At 38.0% G+C, this 17,500-nt stretch overlaps 1 protein-coding gene across 7 annotated transcripts in view; it reads left to right on the plus strand.

Annotated features, from left to right (window-relative positions):
- The first annotated feature begins 365 nt into the window (after positions 1–365).
- Positions 366–17,500, plus strand: part of SYNCRIP (synaptotagmin binding, cytoplasmic RNA interacting protein) — a 23,756-nt gene continuing 6,621 nt past the window's right edge. For 3 of the 7 annotated variants that reach the window (XM_010076474.1, XM_010076475.1, XM_010076471.1), the window contains exons 1-9: positions 366–522; positions 1,379–1,497; positions 1,684–1,791; positions 3,493–3,606; positions 3,687–3,863; positions 9,077–9,212; positions 10,109–10,314; positions 15,307–15,456; positions 16,781–16,902. In XM_010076474.1, coding sequence (XP_010074776.1) covers positions 375–522; positions 1,379–1,497; positions 1,684–1,791; positions 3,493–3,606; positions 3,687–3,863; positions 9,077–9,212; positions 10,109–10,314; positions 15,307–15,456; positions 16,781–16,902 — 1,280 coding nt within the window. In that variant the 5' untranslated portion in view covers positions 366–374. Of the gene's footprint in view, positions 523–1,378; positions 1,498–1,683; positions 1,792–3,492; positions 3,607–3,686; positions 3,864–9,076; positions 9,213–9,526; positions 9,538–10,108; positions 10,315–15,306; positions 15,457–16,780; positions 16,903–17,500 lie in introns of all 7 variants that reach the window. The other 4 variants (XM_010076476.1, XM_010076472.1, XM_010076470.1 and 1 more) reach the window with 3 other exon arrangements.

Below are 17,500 nucleotides of genomic sequence, written 5' to 3' on the forward strand. Positions count from 1 at the left end.
CCCGCCACTGGCTTCTTGCTCCATTTCTGACTTGTTTAGAGCCTCTCAGGGAGTGTGTTAGAGAGACAGGGAGAAGGAGGTGAGTCAGTGTGTCTGGTTGGGTTGTGTAAAACCTGCAGTGAAAGCTACCCCACCCCCGCTAGGCAGTGGTGTTAGGGCTTTCCTTTGTGTTAGTGCTTCTTTTGAGGAATTTTGTGCGTCTTCCGAAACCAAAAAGTGTCAGGGAAGTGGTCTGCCTTTTTTTTTTTGTTCTGTTTTGTTTTGTTTGCAAGAATAGGGCAGTTTGTTGCATGTATTGTCACTTGAATTGTTCTACGTGAAGATATTTTAGCTTAATTATGATGCTTATTGCATTTGAACAGATATCTGGAAACATGGCTACTGAACATGTTAATGGGAATGGTACTGAAGAGCCTATGGATACTTCTGCTGCAGTTACCCATTCTGAGCATTTCCAGACATTGCTTGATGCTGGTTTACCACAGAAAGTTGCTGAAAAACTAGATGAAATTTACGTTGCAGGTAAGATGTAAAACTTGCAAAACCACACTTGCAATACTTTATTGGATTCTGCTGTCTTTGGGCTAAAATAGCAACTTTTTGTGGTTTCCAAAAGTATGGGAACTGCAGTCTTACCAAAATCTCTGGATGTTTTCCGTTCAGTGCTTTAATTTGTAGTAATATTTTTCAGAGAAAATTCTTGGGTCAGGCCACTTGGGCTGAGGGGTGGGAAGGAGGAAAAGTGTGTAGGTGACCATAGCAACAGCTGGAATAGGCAGCAGGTGATTTTTAGGAGGAGTAGATGATGTGGTCTTTGTGCTTTTTTTTGCAGTAGTTTTAGGTGTCTAGGTAACTGAAGCCTTGTTATTCATCTTCTCATGTAAATGCTACTTCGTGACGTAGTATTTGGGCTCATGGATGCAAAGGTTATTGTACTGCTTTTCTCGGACACGGTCATAGCTAGCATTTTTAAGCTTGTTTTTTGGATTGTGGTGGTCACACAGGTACCATTGCTAGGCAATGTAAGTCAGATTCCGATAGATCCTTCTGAGTGCAGCTTCAGGATATTGGAAATAAACTTGTCTCCTGTAACATCTGGGTCTCAGAAGTCAAAAGAATACATAAATTTAGTTATGGTTACTCTGAATCTTTTTCTTGACACTTTTGGAGAAAAAAAGCTTAAATACACTTAAATATTTACCCTTATGATTTCTTACCTTACCCTTATGATTTTTTACCTTTATGATTTCTTAGGTATGGTAACTTGTATTAATCAGTGGTTGATTTAGGGGTCACTGAAATGTATTGGATGTGTTAAATGTGGTAAAACAAAGGTTGCTGCCCAAATATAATTAGTAATTTTTTTTCTTTTCTCTAGGGCTAGTAGCACACAGTGATCTAGATGAAAGAGCTATTGAAGCTTTAAAGGAATTTAATGAAGAAGGTGCATTGGCAGTGCTTCAGCAGTTTAAAGACAGTGATCTCTCACATGTTCAGGTAATGTTAAGCAATTTAAAATATAATCATTGAGGGATAAACTGCTAGTGGACTGGCAAGAGGTTTGCTTGAGTCTCTTTAGTGATCCATACGTGATATGTAAAGTGGGCCCTGTATTTGTTCAAGGTACAACTAGATTTTGGCATCTCATGTTTTCAGAACTGAAGGTTAATGTATCTTTTGCAGAACAAAAGTGCCTTTTTATGTGGAGTCATGAAAACATACAGGCAGAGGGAAAAACAGGGGACCAAGGTCGCAGATTCTAGCAAAGGACCAGATGAGGCAAAAATTAAGGTATGTGCCTAAAAAATAAAAGTTACGCAGTCTGTCTGTGGCTTTTCAAAGCTGTTGCGACAGGTACCTTGATTCTTTTGGAACTGTACTTTCTTAAAAAGGCTATTTTAGATTGTCATTATTTGAAAGCTGTCGCTTGCATTTTTATCCTACACTTCATCCTTTTCAGGAGGAAACTTAATACACTGTTAATTGCTGGAAGTGAATGTTTTCAAAAGTGAAAGATTTGACAGTTTGCTTTATGTCTAGTTGAGATAGTTCTACTATTTCATGGTTGAAAGTTTTCGGAAACTTCTCAGCATGGATTTTTGAGTTCAGAATGTGTAACTTCAGGTGTTGGTAATTGTGTTTTTTTTTTTTTTTTTTTTTTTTCTTCCCCCTTCAGCTTAAGTTTAGGTACTGCAATAGGGAGGAGATACCAGGTGTGTCTGAAAAGACTGATAGTAATTGTTTTAGGATTGAGCCCACTTTTTTTGACATAATCACTGTTGTTGTAAACTGTAGCCCAAATTGTCTTAGTAATGAACATGTTATTTCTTGGACTGAGTCTTCTGTGAGCAAGAGAATCCTGTCTCAAAAGTTAGGCATACTATGATTTATTTTAAAAGTCTGTGATGAGCAACTTTACCAACGCTTAAGGAAAGGAAAACCATCTAAGCATGCTTGGTTGATGTCTTAAACAGCAAGAGAATCTTTAACATTTTAACTTTTAATGTGTAGACTGCAAAATGAGTGTGTTACATATTATAAATAACTGTGTACCTTGTGAATAAGAAAACCTTTTTTCTCCTTTGAGGCTGGGTTGCCGTTAATTATAAATTCAAAAAAACTGGTACATTTTTTGTCACAAAACAATATGAGGACTTAGTTAACTAGCTTAAAGTAGCATAGCTTTTACTGCTGATGACCATAGCATTTAAAGTATCTTTGCAATTTTCCAGTTGTGAAATTGCAAACTTGATTATAATTAGTCTTGTTTAATACACCGTTTCTTTGTGTGTAGAGTTGATTTGTCTTTGTACAAAATTATTAAGAAAGACTAATTTCAGAGGAGTTTCTCATTAGATGTTTGCATACTGAATTTCGTCTGTCATTTTAAATTAGTAGTATATCTGTGACCATATGCAGTGATCCCAGTGAGGATCAGTTGTGCTGGGATGTTGTATGTGCCCACAAGGAACTTGAGGGTGAGGGGGAAGGACAGGAGAAAGGAAGCAGTACTACCACTTCAGTGGTGGGATACCTGAAGGAGTCAGTGTAGTGTTCCAGGGGTGTAAGCACTTAAACATGTGCTCTTTAACTTCACACTTATGAGTAATCTCATTAAGTGAAGGGAACTCCTGTGCATAAATGTTTGCAGGATTGGACTTGCCAAAACAAGAAGTGGCTCAGACTAAGATCTTTCTAATTAAAGGGAAGCTCACTATTCAGTTTCTTGTCCCTTTTTTTTTTTGTATGAAAATGAAGGAATTGGGAGAACTTTATATGAATCTCTAATATTCTGTCAGTGTTTCTTTACCTGATAGCTCTAATGGTTGTTTTGCAAGTTTTTTGTTGAAGTACTAGCAGTAGGCTTGTTTGCCTGTGGGAGTTTCAAAGCAGTACAGTTTAGGAGGAATTATAAGCATGTCTGTGTATGAAGTGCATCTAAACTAGCTCAATTTGTCCCTGATTTTAAAATTTTAAGTTTCTTACTTGAAGGCACTCTTGGAGAGAACCGGCTACACTCTTGATGTGACTACAGGACAGAGAAAGTATGGTGGACCCCCTCCAGAGTCTGTATATTCAGGACAACAGCCTTCTGTTGGTACAGAGGTAATGAGACATTTATGTAGATATATTCTTATTCATTGGAAGTATTTTTTTATAAACAACACTTTGTATGTCTTTTGTAGATATTTGTGGGCAAGATTCCAAGAGACTTGTTTGAAGATGAACTTGTTCCATTGTTTGAGAAAGCTGGCCCTATATGGGATCTCCGCTTAATGATGGATCCACTGACTGGTCTAAATAGAGGATATGCTTTTGTCACTTTTTGTACTAAAGAGGCAGCTCAGGAAGCTGTTAAACTGGTAAGTTTTCTTACTTGGGTTTTTTTTTAAGAACACTCTCTGGCTTGTAAGCAGTTGTTCTGATCTTAATGCTTAAGTGCTTAAGATGAAACTGTAATTGTTAGGTCACTTCATAAATGTCCACAGGGTTTTTTAAAATATTTCCAGATTGCTTAAATTTTTACTGGCTGTGTTAGGGACAGGGAAGAAGAAAGTCAATGGACTGCTGTTTGGTCCAGTTAGATGAGCCTTTATCATTAACAAAAGTTGTTTTATCAGTAATGACTTCAGAGCTGTCTGAATCTAGATGAGTTTTGGAGAGAAGTGGTGTTTGGGTTGCTGTGGTACACAGGAAGTGTTGTCTGTGATTTCTGATTAGCTTGTGCACCAGCAGGGGGGCCTGTGCTGGAAAAATGCTTCTGAAGTCGCAGGCTTTTGTAAGGTACTTCACGTGGGAAATAATCAGTCTTGAGTGTTAAGGTCTGTTCTGTTTGCTGCAACTGACTGGGAAAAGTCATAAATCTTGCCAGGTTAAGAAACATTCTTTGTTTTACACAGAGGTGTGAAATAGTTTGATATAAGGAGTAGGCTACTCTGGATAGGCTCTCCAGGTTTTATGCATCAAGTATCCATCACTAAAAAAGAGGGGAGAAAGAAACACCACCCTGATCCTCACACTGCTCCTTTGTTTTCCTAGTTAAGTTGAATTTGAATTTTTTGATCTTGTTACTGCTACATTGATGTGGCTGAGATCAGTGTGTAGGTATGACCCCCCCCCCAGGGGGCTAACCATACTCGTTCTGAGGTGTACTGATACTGTATTATTAATACAGTAGGGACAGAATCTCTGTTTTGTAGTAAGGTACATCTTAAACCATTAAGGTGCCTTATTGAGTTATTTATAATGTAAGTCAGTTGGTGGAGACAAGCCAAGCTGAAGATAGGAATGTGTTTTGAAAAAGTATAGAAATGTCTACAAAAGTGGAAGTACAAAAATACATGGTGTATGCTGTTTAGATTTAAGAATAGTTGGTGTTCCTGTGTTCAGTCCAAATATACTGAGGATGACTGTGTGTATCTTTTTGCACTTTCCTTGTCAACCTAGCTATTTATATTTTGTATGAACTGTTAAGAGTTATGCACATGACTTAGCAAAACAGTGAATCAAATCAAAAAGGTTCTCGGAAGCACCTAGTAAACAAACAAAAAGGAATTTTTTTTTTTTACTTACCTGGATTTTCCTTAAAAGCAGCATGCTCTGAAAAGTCATTCATGTTGTGTTTCCATTGAAGTAACATCAGATCCTAGCCCCAGTCTTCCACTAAATGATACAAGGGAAGGAGCTACGTGGTGTCCCTTTGTGTCTGATCTTTGATAATCAGGAAAAAAAAAATTGTTGTGTTCTGTTTTTCAGTTAAATAGTCACGGAGTATAATTGTCGACAAGTGTTGAGATTGAGGCAGTTTTTCAGCCTTCATTCTAATCTCTTTGAGGGCAGGGTTAGTTTTAAGTTGGATCCTGTGGCATTTGTCAGCTTTTGAATGATTCCAACCATAGTTGGCTGGCTAGTTTGGTGTATTATAAGTTTACCAAGTTGTCTAGGAGTGGTTTGCAGGGGTATTAGCAAATATGGCTGTAGAGCTCAGTTGAAAACCTTGGGTCTATCAGTTGTGTTAGTTACACGTGCATGGAGAGGCTGCTGAAAGACCTCTTAGAAAAGCTGAACCCTTGGTCCTAGCTGTTTTAATATCCTAGTATTTTAAGAGGTGGTGCTCTTTTTCATACTACCTATAATCTTCTGATGTGTATACAACTTATTTCGCACCTTTCTGGACTCCTGGGATAGGGATTCTTATGCTATTTCCCATCTTCCTGGAGGTGCTTTTTTTTTTTTTTCCCTTCAGGACACTGTGCAGGACACTGTGAAGTATAGCAAAATGAGAACAAAAATCTCTGTATTGCCTGTAGGCTTCTGAGTAGCAAGAGACAGCTATGAGGTTTTGTTAATACCCAAACAAGCAGAGAATAAATGGACCTGTCTTCCAGCTCCTGCAGTTGGTGTAACATATTTTGCATACAATTCATATTTGCCTGGCTATGGTATCATCCACAGTCTTTGAAACAACTTCATGTAAAACAGAACTAAAGGTTTTAGATAAACTTAATGTTGACTTACACTGTTCATTAACCAGCAGAAATCTTGCAGTTTAAAAGGCTGAAGCCTTGATTTTGCTATGCAAATGCATTTTTAAGCCACTTTGAAAAAGGGAGAATTCCCTAGAACTTCATGTGAAACAGAACTAAAGGTAACTTAATGTTGACTTACACTGTTCATTAACCAGCAGAAATCTTGCAGTTTAAAAGGCTGAAGCCTTGATTTTGCTATGCAAATGCATTTTTAAGCCACTTTGAAAAAGGGAGAATTCCCTAGATTGTGTTTGAAATACCTTTGGGGCTGTGCTTGAGACAAAAATGGAGTGATGCTCTAGGCTGGTACTAGAAGACTTACAGATATGAACAGTAGTTAATTTTATGTCCAGTACTTAATCCAGTGTGGTTAACCCTTTCTTGTTAAGTAGAAGTGGAGTCTCGGGTGTTGTTCACACAAGCACTGACTATCAGAAGTCTGATTTGTGTTTTTTTTTTTTGTTTTTTTTTTTTTTTAAACCCCAGGCATTTTTTTCCCAGTTAGTATGTTGGCATTTATGTTCTGTTTCACACCGAGTTATAATTCGTAACTCCAGTTGTGTGTTTGTTTGCACTGGTGTTCTGTTCTCCCTCCTATTTCATATGAAGTTGTTAGATTTCAGTTTTTCAGGAGATTTCTGAGTGGTTAAGGTTCCCCTAGACCCGTACAGGATAAATATTTGTGAGGTGAAGCTGGTATTTCTGAATGTACGGGAAATTATAGTAGCATATGGTGCATTTTTGACTAGAGCAAGTGTAAGCTTGATCAAAGTGCAGGTACAGGTGACTTATGCAGATGTGTCTTTTAAGCAGTTTGTGAGCTATGCTTAGCAGTACAACTTGCCATTTGCTGCTGGAAATAAACTAAAATTGCTGGTGAAAGCCTAAAGTGATAAAGTGACAAGACAGACCTTATGTGTACTCTGACCTGTTTGTGAGTAGGTTCTTAGAGAATTTAGGAAAAAAAAAATCTATTATAGTGTCTAGAGAGTAGTCGTATCTCTGTTACTAACTTCGGGCATTGATTCGGTGGTGACAGGAGGGGGAAGCAGTGTGCTGACATAGCTAATTTGGTAGCCTAGCTGTTCTGGCACTTCACCCAGATCATGATTTGGGCCTGTTTGTGTCTAATCGAAGTTTACAGATGGTGTGCAAACTATTTACCTAAAACCCACCAACTTTATATTCAAGAGCACCTAATACAAGACTGTTCTGTCTGTGTTAAGAGAAACATATGATGAAAAATAGTAGTTAATGTATTGTACTATGAAAACACTACTAGAAACTACTGTCAATGTGTAATTGCAATATGGGAGAGTATTTTAATTTTTCATAAGTTATGAAATATTATTTTGTTGCTATGAGTTGTATGAGGCTCTTTTTGGATTAAATGTGTAGCTAAGCTTTGGTCTTAGACTTCAACCTGTTGCCCATGTAGAACAGAATAGAATGTTTTGATTGGAAGGGACCTACAACGATCACCTAGTCCAACTGCCTGACCACTTCAGAGATGACCAAAAGTTAAAGCATATTATTAAGGGCACTGTCCAAATACCTCTTGAACACTGACAGACTTGGGACATCGACCGCCTCTCTAGGAAGCCTGTTTGACCACCCTCTCCGTGAAAAAATGCTGCCTAATGTAAAGAAAGGCTTCCTAATGCAGACTTCAGTTAATGAAGAATCGGTTTGTGTCTTGTTTCCAGACTAATAAGTTGTCAACTTTTTTAAAGGTGTTTCTTTAAAGGATTTTTTTTGAGCTACTCCAATCTGTCTCTTCATTAATGCGTATAAGTCTGTTTATTAGTGATGATAAATATAACATTTTCTATGCAGCTGTTTCCTACTTTTAAAATCAATTATTCCTCTCCCACATGGGCAACAGATATGGAGATAGAAGGGTTTTACTGCATCCTGCCGTGTTTGAGACATAATTAGTTGGGAAGGTGCCACTCCAGATCCTTTTCACATGTACAGTTCTCCTTTTAGCTCACTTTTGGTACAGTTGTCTATCTTTGAAAGTTTACAGTGATACAGTTTTTGTTTGCAAGAGATTAATGCAAATCAACATCTTCACTCTGATTTTAGTGCACAAAGCAAGAAGGGGTGTAGGAGAACTTCCTTATGCAGGAAGGTTTACTCCCAAACACAAAGTAACTCATAGAATAAATAGCTAGATTAAATTTTAAAAAGCTGTCCTACTACTTGTCAATAAGGTGTTGACCACAAAATACATTTTCCTAGCTAAAGAGCTGTCTGTTACAGGGCTTCCAGTTGGAAAGGGGTTGATGTACCACCAGTTGACCTCCCTGCTGCTTTATTTGGATGATGCATGTCTGTGTCTGCATCTCAATGGAGGGCATTTTTTGTCAACAGATACTTTTATTTTTTTCTTAAACTGCTGGCTTGTTCAGGGTGTCTTCTAAGCAATCTGTTTTGGGAGAAGCATTTGAGCAGAAGTCTTAGGATTTTCAAGTTGGTACAAGGTTCTTCTTGATGTTTACTGTCTTTACATGTGTAGTCTGTGTGCTTTGGAAAGTGTTTCCCAATTGCTCTTGAACATTTTGTGGAGAAGACCTGATCACAGCTCTCTTTCTTTTGTTAACTGTGGAACTTTAGAAGGTAATCTGACTTGAATTGTAATTCCTGCCTTGTATTAAGAATTTAAGAATTCATAAACTAAACCTATAGAGGAGCTTGCATTTTTTTTTTCCTGCACTGTTGTGCTGGGAGAAGCCTTGGCGACTTGGACATAAGATTTACCTTTCATGGTCCTACATTAAAAAGTCTCTAAAGAAACGTATATTAAGAAAGAGGCTTGAACAAGAAGAGAAGGATAACTGTTGGCTGAAATTGCAGAGATACCTTAGGGAATGTGGGTGTACTTCAGAACAGTTGAATATGTATCATAAGAATGTTTTAAGCTCTGAAGAATTTAATATATTACTTTTGCAAACATAGCATTTAGAAAAATATTTGGTATGCTGCTGTTGGAGGGGAGTAAAAATGGTCTGTAACTGATGATTGTCCAATTATTTTTCTTTCAGTACAACAACCATGAAATTCGTTCTGGAAAACACATTGGTGTATGCATCTCTGTTGCCAATAATAGGCTTTTTGTTGGTTCTATTCCTAAGAGTAAAACTAAGGAGCAAATTGTTGAAGAATTTAGCAAAGTAACAGGTAAGTCGATAACTATGTTTTGTATAGCTGGAGGGATGTCAAACATGATCAGTGATGAACTCTCTTCGCCATCTTTTGGCTTATGGCTGAATGATGCTGAATTCAAATTAAGACCACTTAGCATTTGTTCTAACCTGGTTGTTTTTATTTTTTTCCAACTGTTGTACTGAGGGCTGAAATATTTGTGATGAGACTAGATTTGTGTTTCCAAGTTTTACCTAGAGAAATAAGTGTGTGATGTTTAAAAAAAGCCATTCAGAGAAACAGAGGGTTTAATTATTTCAATCCTAATGGATGTTTTAAAACTTCTCAAGGCAAAACTGAAGCAGGTTGGATGTAACTAGTTTTGTGCTTCAGAATTCCTAGTGATTTGATAAGGATCTCTTTTTAGTAATTGCATATACACTGGCAAAGGTAACATTTGATGGCTTTCTTTGTTACTGAATGATATACTTTAGTTTCCGTGGAGCAGCACTGAAACTTTTTAGATGTCTTAAAACCATGCAAGTTTGACCTTGTTGTTTAGACATCCATGGAAAAAACACATGCTGAGCAGTAGGGTGACTGAAGGGTTTAAGAGGAGAACTGACAAAACATAAGTTTTGGCTGCCCTTCTTTTCTCTGCTCAGTTAGAGGAAATGTGCTCTTCCATAACTACTAAGCTTTCTTCACTTAATAAAGTGAAACCTAAGTTGGGGTAGTCTGTCTCTCTCTGAAAATTTTGGTCTGGAAGGTAGCAAAATTTTAATGTGTACATGGTCTCAAAAGTCTAGTGTGTTCCTGCTTTTTTGGAACCACTTGTCAGATGCATACTTACAAGAAAGTTAATCCCTACCTTATAATACAAATTCACGTATTGAAGCCGTATAACAAATAAATATTTTGCTTGATTTTAGAGGGTCTTACAGATGTCATATTGTATCATCAGCCTGATGACAAGAAAAAGAACCGGGGTTTCTGTTTCCTTGAATATGAAGATCACAAAACTGCTGCCCAGGCCAGACGTAGGTTAATGAGCGGCAAAGTGAAAGTCTGGGGAAATGTTGTTACGGTTGAATGGGCTGACCCTATAGAAGACCCAGATCCTGAAGTCATGGCAAAGGTAATAAAGCTATAAGGGAACCATAATACATTTAAAGTGCCTTGTTCAAAGTAAGTACTTCCTGACATTGGCCTAAGTTTAAATAGCATCTTTCAGCCCTCTTGACAGAGGTGTTGTAGGTGAGATGATAAGAATACACTGTGTAATTGATGAAATTTTAAACACTCTTGACTGTTGTTATTTTGTGCTCCCAAGGCTGAATGTTGAACATGGTTCTTGCCAAAATGTCGTGTAGACCTGATGTACTTAATTCCTCATCTGGTAGTGGTGGTGGTGACTCTCAAAGTTAAAATGGTTTTGTAGCTTAATATTTGGAGGGACAGAAATCTAGATATGATCACAGAACAAGCCTTCATTCTTTTTAACCCTGGAACTGTGTGTTTATCACTTCAGAATTGGAACCTGTCAGTAAGACACAAAAGTATTTTCAAAGTTGCCTGTAGCAGTTGCTTCCGAAGTTAGTCAATTGCTTTCTGTTTGGTACTCTATTTTTAATTTGGGAGGTGGTTAATGTCTTCAAATATTAAGACTAGTAATATTTTGGATTTCAGATACTTCAGTGAAACTGAAGTCTGACTTGTTAACATTTTGAAGTACGTTGTACCGGTTGTTTTACATATGTGTGATATTTTTCTGGAAATGAATTACCTGAAATTTTTTTATGTGATAATGCCCAACCCTGTCTTTTTTCAGTTTTGTTGTGTAGCTGAGTTGTTTAATGGAAACTCCTAGCTAGCCCATATCCTTATCTTTTTCTCTTTGCTTGCTTTTTGTCTGTGCTTTTACTCTCATCTGAGACACGTCACTTGCTGGAGTCCTACTTTGATGGACCTAGTAAGATAGCTTGGCTGGGATCTCCTCTTTGGTGAGCCATAAGGGAAAAGGGTTGGGGTGGGGGCTCATTTTAGGGAAAAAGCTGCTTTTGTAATACAGGTATTACAGAAGCTTTTGGACTACCCTGTCTGCAGACTTTATTTTTCTTGCCTGGCATCATAGACTTACCAGCAGTGGGGATGAGTCTTGCAGGTAAAATTTGTCGAAGGTGGCACTTCCTAAATATGGCGGCCTATCTGTTCAGTTTCTTGGCTCAAAAGAGAAGAGACCTAATCCAGCAGACTTAAAATAGATAAAAAAGCTGACATGACTGAATAGATGAACAGGAAGTAATAGGGGACATAATTGGGTATCTTTCCTAAGTGAGTTTACAGGTGTGGGGAGTGAACAGCTAAGTAAGGTACAGCTTGATAGTGGTTTGCCCCACTTAATGTACAGTTTTTTGAATGTGTTAATGCCTGGAATTGTTTTGTATTTGAAATGGGACATGAAAAGGGAAGAAACATAAGTATGGAAAATGTGCATAAGATCAACTTGTATACTTCTGATGCCATATGCCAAAGATAGGGCATGGAGCTTGGGTTGAAGACATATAGAAAAGTGAGACTATGTGAGAATGCTGAAAAAGTAGAGAATGTCTAGCTTGTGTCTGAAGGCAGAAGTTGAGACAAGCATTGGTGTCTGTCCTGTCTCACTGACTGTGTACCTTAGTTTATTCTTGCAACAAGGAAGGTCTGTCCTCGCACCTTGCTTGACCACTTACTGTACATTTGGAGAAACTCTGGCACTTCTGGAAGTGTTAGGTTTACTTTCTGTTGTTTATTGCTGTCTTTCTCCTGAAAGAAATAGCAGCTGAGCTGCTGCTGCAGTCGGTCTCCCACATGTGAGCTGAAGGCTGGCTGTCATTGCTTCTGAGTTCTGTCAGTTGGGACAAAAGGGACAGCTGTTGACCCTTTTTGTCTTAGACATCCTGGTGGTAGAAGGCTCTGAAGGAAACACTGTGAATAAGAGGAGTAGGTTGCTTTTATCAGAATAATAATCTGAGTGGCAGTTTTCTTGTCAAGCCTGCTAGAAAAGCAAGTCTGTAAGAGCAGACTATGGGGAAGACAAATGCACCTTTGTAACCAGAAGATGAACAGTGGTGTTCTAAATACCTTGCAGAAGCAGCTTGTCATTTAATGAATATATGGACACCTACTAATTTAAATTTCTGAAATGTTTACTTAAGCCTTTTTTCCTTTCTCTTCCAGTCTTTTGCTTACATGTTATGGAGAGTACTGTATGGATGCATACTTTAATTTTAAATGGGCTGTTACTTTAAATATGAAGTACCTTGAGCATGGTGAGGTAGAAGGGTAGATTCTGAAGTTAGACATGTGTGCTATAGATTAGTGCTTGTACTGACACATTGGAGTGTAGTTGGTTAAGTAATTGATTTCTGGTCCAGCGTGAACTTCTTTCCAACTTCCGGTAGCTGTGTTGATAGCTTAATTTCTCTGAAGTGTTATTTTGATACCTCTTACACCTGTAGTGCAGATAAATTTCTTAATGTTCTACTTGATTTCTGTAGCATGGCTGAGGCTACAGAGGACACGCTGGAGTGGCAGGTTAAACAGCTAAATAAAGTCTTATGCTTGTAGCTGCCTGGTAGATTACAGGACAGGAGACAGGGCTAGTAACCCTTAGAGAATGTGATAGTAAAGTCTGGAGTGTTCGTGCTGTAGGCTTAGGAGGAAAAGGAGCAGATCCCAGAAGTTTTGGGGTAGTAAAGTCTTAAGCAGTTTTAAAAGCAGGTTCTGCCTTTACGACAAAATACTGCTGCTGGGTATATTGCTTGTTAGGTGTGTATTTATGGATCCTTGGTGGTAAACTCTGTTGAGCCTTAATGATGAGGACTTCTTCCTTTATCTCCTCCCCTCCCTGCCTTTATCTCCTCCCCTCCCCCCTAAGATTGCTTAAATGAAGTAAAAATGGGTTCATCCTTATCTCACCTATGCTTTAAACTGCCTCCTAGCTTTGACGTCTTCTTTGGTTCAGCTGTGCTTTTAATCTGTAACATGACCAAAAGTGTTAAAAAAATTTAGCTGTTGGAGATTAATGGATTTATCTACACTGGAAACAATTTAAATTAGTTGTTTTTTACTTCTTTAAAAATGTTGTGTTAGTAGGTGCATCTTGTAACAAAAAAGTGCTGTTTTTTTAGGTTTTTAATAATGTCTGACACTGTGTCAGTTAGTGTGGATTTATTAGCAAAGGCTGCTTAGGGTTCCTCATGAGATTCTAGTTTTTGTCCTTTCTTGAAGTACAAGAATAAGGAACGTTTGTTTGAAAGTTCATGTTTTTTAAAACCACTGATTACATTATAAAACTTCAGTAATTCATTTTAATGACATAAAGTTAAGGTAGCAATTAGGATAGTTTACTAAAAATTATTTACATGTGGGTTACAAGAAGTAATGGCTGGTCTTACCATCAAGGCATGTAGGAGAAGCTTAACATAGTCTAGGAAGCAACTTTCCTCATGGAGCTCGCTCTGACTTTCGTCATCTGAGAATCAGCGAGAGTAACTGTTGCCAAAGACTAGAGTTGATAGACTGGCTCGTCTTTGTGGTCTGTAGTATCCCTTCCTGCAAACTCTGCGTACTATCCTAGTTTGGCTAGTAGGTGAGACAAATATTTATGGAAGTGTGTCCCGTTTATTTGTAACGGAATTACATAGTGATTCTTATAAAAAAGGTGTCGGAGTTTACTGACTTTGTGTATATGGTGGGAGTAGAGATGATAGCTCTGCTTCAAAAATTGAAGCATGCCTTCTTTGGTCCCTTCATAGCCTGTGTTACTTCAGGGTTAGTAGTGGGAAGTCGGTGCTGCCATGTAAAATGTTCGCTTTTTGTTATCAGCTAATTTGAAACCACTAGTAGTGGAGGGGGTGTGAGCAGAAGTTGCAGGTCCTTGCAGCTGATGTACAGCTGCATTGTAGGAAGGTAAGACTGAGCATTCTTTGGCAGTAGGAGGTGACTAGGCTCTCGGGCATGGTGGCAGTGTGTGGAAGGGACCCTCCCCAATAAGTCAGAGGCTTGTAAATTGTGAGAACTCATGGGTGACATCATGCAAGCATGCTAATGCACAGTTGTTTAGTGCAACCTCAGTGTGGTATGCAAGGACAAGTCTTTGAATACTAATGGGTCACTAACATATGTGATTCTGGGTGTCCAGTGTATGTTGTCTGCTATATTTAATAAGAATCTAGTTCAAGCCTTTGCCAGACTGCTCTGTATTTTTTTTTATTATAAGCAGGTGGTGGTTGATGAAGTGATATTGATGATTTAGTCAGTATGAGGCAGTTAACTATGGAGATATGCCCTGTTGAAAGATAACTGACCTCTCAGATCTTAAGTGCGTAGCAGTCTTTGTGTAGCTTAAGAGCCGTATTGTATGCTTCAGAGAGCTGGGGGAGGGAATAGACTTTCAGAATTATTTGGGAGGTGTCTGTTCCTCATTCGTCAAGGGAAGGACACAGTTTGACTTGTGAGAAAGTCCAAGGGTGACTTGGCAGTGTCAGCCTTCTGTCTGCGTTCTGTCTTCTAGCCGTGGATTCAGGTCACTGAGTGTTCCTGAGGCAAGCACAAGTCTGGATGCTAGGTATTTGGTGTAGCTATAGCATGAGAGCCACAAGTTAAGCAGCTTGAGAGCTGCAAGCGGGTCACCTCTGACCTAGATATTATAGTGATGACTGTTCCGCAAACACCTGAGCAAAAACCTGTCTAAACAATGAATGTTTTGATAAGTTAATTATTTTGTGTGTAACCAATCCTGGTTGCTTTCTTTCAAGTTTTAAAATGTTCTGAGTTGACAGTTGCTGCTGCTAGGATTCTTTTAAACATTAACACAAATTGGATTGACTCTCAGGATACTAATACTTATGTAACCATGTTTGAAAACAGATTTAATATTTCTGTCAGGGAATTTTGGAGCTAACTCATGCTGTATGAATATATATATTGTATATATGTAAATATACATATGCATGTATATAAAATGCTTTACAGAAAACGTAGTGATGTTTTCAGTACTGCCAATAGTAATGACTTGCAAAACTTCATGTTGTGTTTTGGAATTAGAACTTCTAAGTCCTTGTTTGTTTGGTTTTTTTTTAAGGTAAAAGTTTTGTTTGTACGCAATCTTGCCAATACTGTAACAGAGGAGATACTAGAAAAGGCCTTCAGTCAATTTGGAAAGCTAGAGCGAGTGAAGAAGCTAAAAGACTATGCTTTCATTCATTTTGATGAAAGGGATGGTGCTGTAAAGGTAAGTGAAGAGGACTGTAACTGTGTGTACATGGAAGTAGTGACAACATAACACTTAGAAACTGTATGCTTCTTTTAACTTGAGAAAAAGCTCTCTCTGGAGAAATGGTGACTGGTAACTTTGATCTCGGGGTGTCTCCTAGGAAGATGCAGTTGCTAGATTGAAAGGTGTATCTTAGATGCACCTATCCTAATTAATTCTGCTGATGATGATAGTCAGCAGAAGATAATCATATGTGTTATCATATTCAACTTCTGGGACTTCAGTTTCATAACTCTTCTCACCAAATTATTGGTAGAATCTAAAGCAGTTTCTCTAGGGCAGGTGATAACAACTTAGGTAATCTTGTTTTCCAGGAAGAGAATAACTTTTTTATGGTGTGGAATAAGCACCTTTTCTTTTTGATGAGATGTGCTGGACAATTGAATAGTTGTCATTCCTGGATTTTGCTAGCCTGGTCTTGATGTTTTTTTTTCTCCTGTCATCTGTCGTTAGGAAGAGAAAGTGTAATTCTTCCTGCCTATAGTGTATCTGGTTTTTATGTTCTGTGGAAGGATGCAGGATACGTCCCTCTGCAGGGGAGGGGTTTCTGTTTTTCTTACTCATCCACATGTCTTAAAGCAGATGTTTAGGAAGATGATGGAAGGAGTCTTTTCGTGGGATACATATCCTGTCAAGGCTTAGCTATGTAGAGTCTCTGAAAGCGTTAGAATCTTTAGGATTCTTCTGCTTGAATTTAACTTCTAGCAATTACTGTGACCCATGGGAATTTACATGTGTGTGTGCTGGTGAGTTTTTTGTTTTTGGGTTTTTTGGTGGTGGTTTGATTTGGGGGTTTTTTTGTGGTTTGAATGAGACAACTAAAATCCTAATTTTTGGCTTCTGGTTTAAAAAGAGTTACCTTTATTACAAGTGAAATAAAGGAAAAAAACATAGACTGATTTCTAGCTTTAGTAGTGTTTGCATGTGTGCTGACATTAGAAGCTTATTCCCTTATTGCAAAAGCTGTACTTTCAGAGGACAGTTCCATCACTTCATTAATTGAAACAACTTGAAAAGATTTAAGTTTATTTACAGTTTTGAGTGGAAGATTTCTAAACTGATACATGCAGTCCTGGGTTTGAGAGCCAAGTTAGGAGGAAACGCATAACTCTGGAACCCATGATATTATGCTGTCTGATTATTTTAAATTTTTTTTTTAGCTTTATATTGTTGTTTTAGCTCTGGCTAACAAATTTTACAATGCATACTCTAAAAGATAGAATAAAATTAATAACTTCAGATATGCTTAGAAGTATATTTAAAGTCTGGTTAATTCCTTTAGGCAATGGAAGAAATGAATGGCAAAGATTTAGAGGGAGAAAACATTGAAATTGTTTTTGCTAAGCCACCAGATCAAAAAAGGAAAGAACGGAAAGCTCAGAGACAAGCGGCTAAAAATCAGATGTAAGTGTAAATGCATGCACATGTGTTGTATTACTTCTGAAAGACGTGTACGCTCCTACAGAATTAGAACTTCTGGGTATTTAGTAGGTATACTATAGTGTATGCAGCTTTTTCTGGCCTGAAAGTGTTGGATTTATTAAAGTTGTTTGCATTTTACTTAAGATCTAGTAATGGTGTTGGTGAGAATTCAGGTGCTGTTTTGTTCTGTGCATTGAGTGTGAGAGCACCATAGGAAATGTTTGAAGGTCATGAAACATAAAAAGCAAGAAGTGTGTATTCTAAACTTCCACATACTTCTGCTCTGATATGTCCATTTGGATGAATTTAGCAGTATGTGCTGCTCCTAGCAGGCTTAGCAGAACTGATACAGCCAACCCCCCACCCCCGTTTAGTAAAGTACCTGCTGAAAGGAGTATCCTGACGTTCTTTTTTGATACTTCCAGAAGTTAGATCTGCTCATGAAGCTTATAAACCCATACTAATAGATTTCTTGCACTAATAAATGCTGAACATGGCGGGGGGGGGGGGGGGGGGGAAGCTATTTCTTGCTAGTGTGTTCTGCTTAATATTCTCATGTGTTTTTCTTCCTGGATATCTT

The sequence above is a fragment of the Pterocles gutturalis genome, unplaced genomic scaffold, assembly GCF_000699245.1.
Source record: "Pterocles gutturalis isolate BGI_N339 unplaced genomic scaffold, ASM69924v1 scaffold32928, whole genome shotgun sequence".
Classification (NCBI taxonomy): Eukaryota; Metazoa; Chordata; class Aves; order Pterocliformes; family Pteroclidae; genus Pterocles; species Pterocles gutturalis.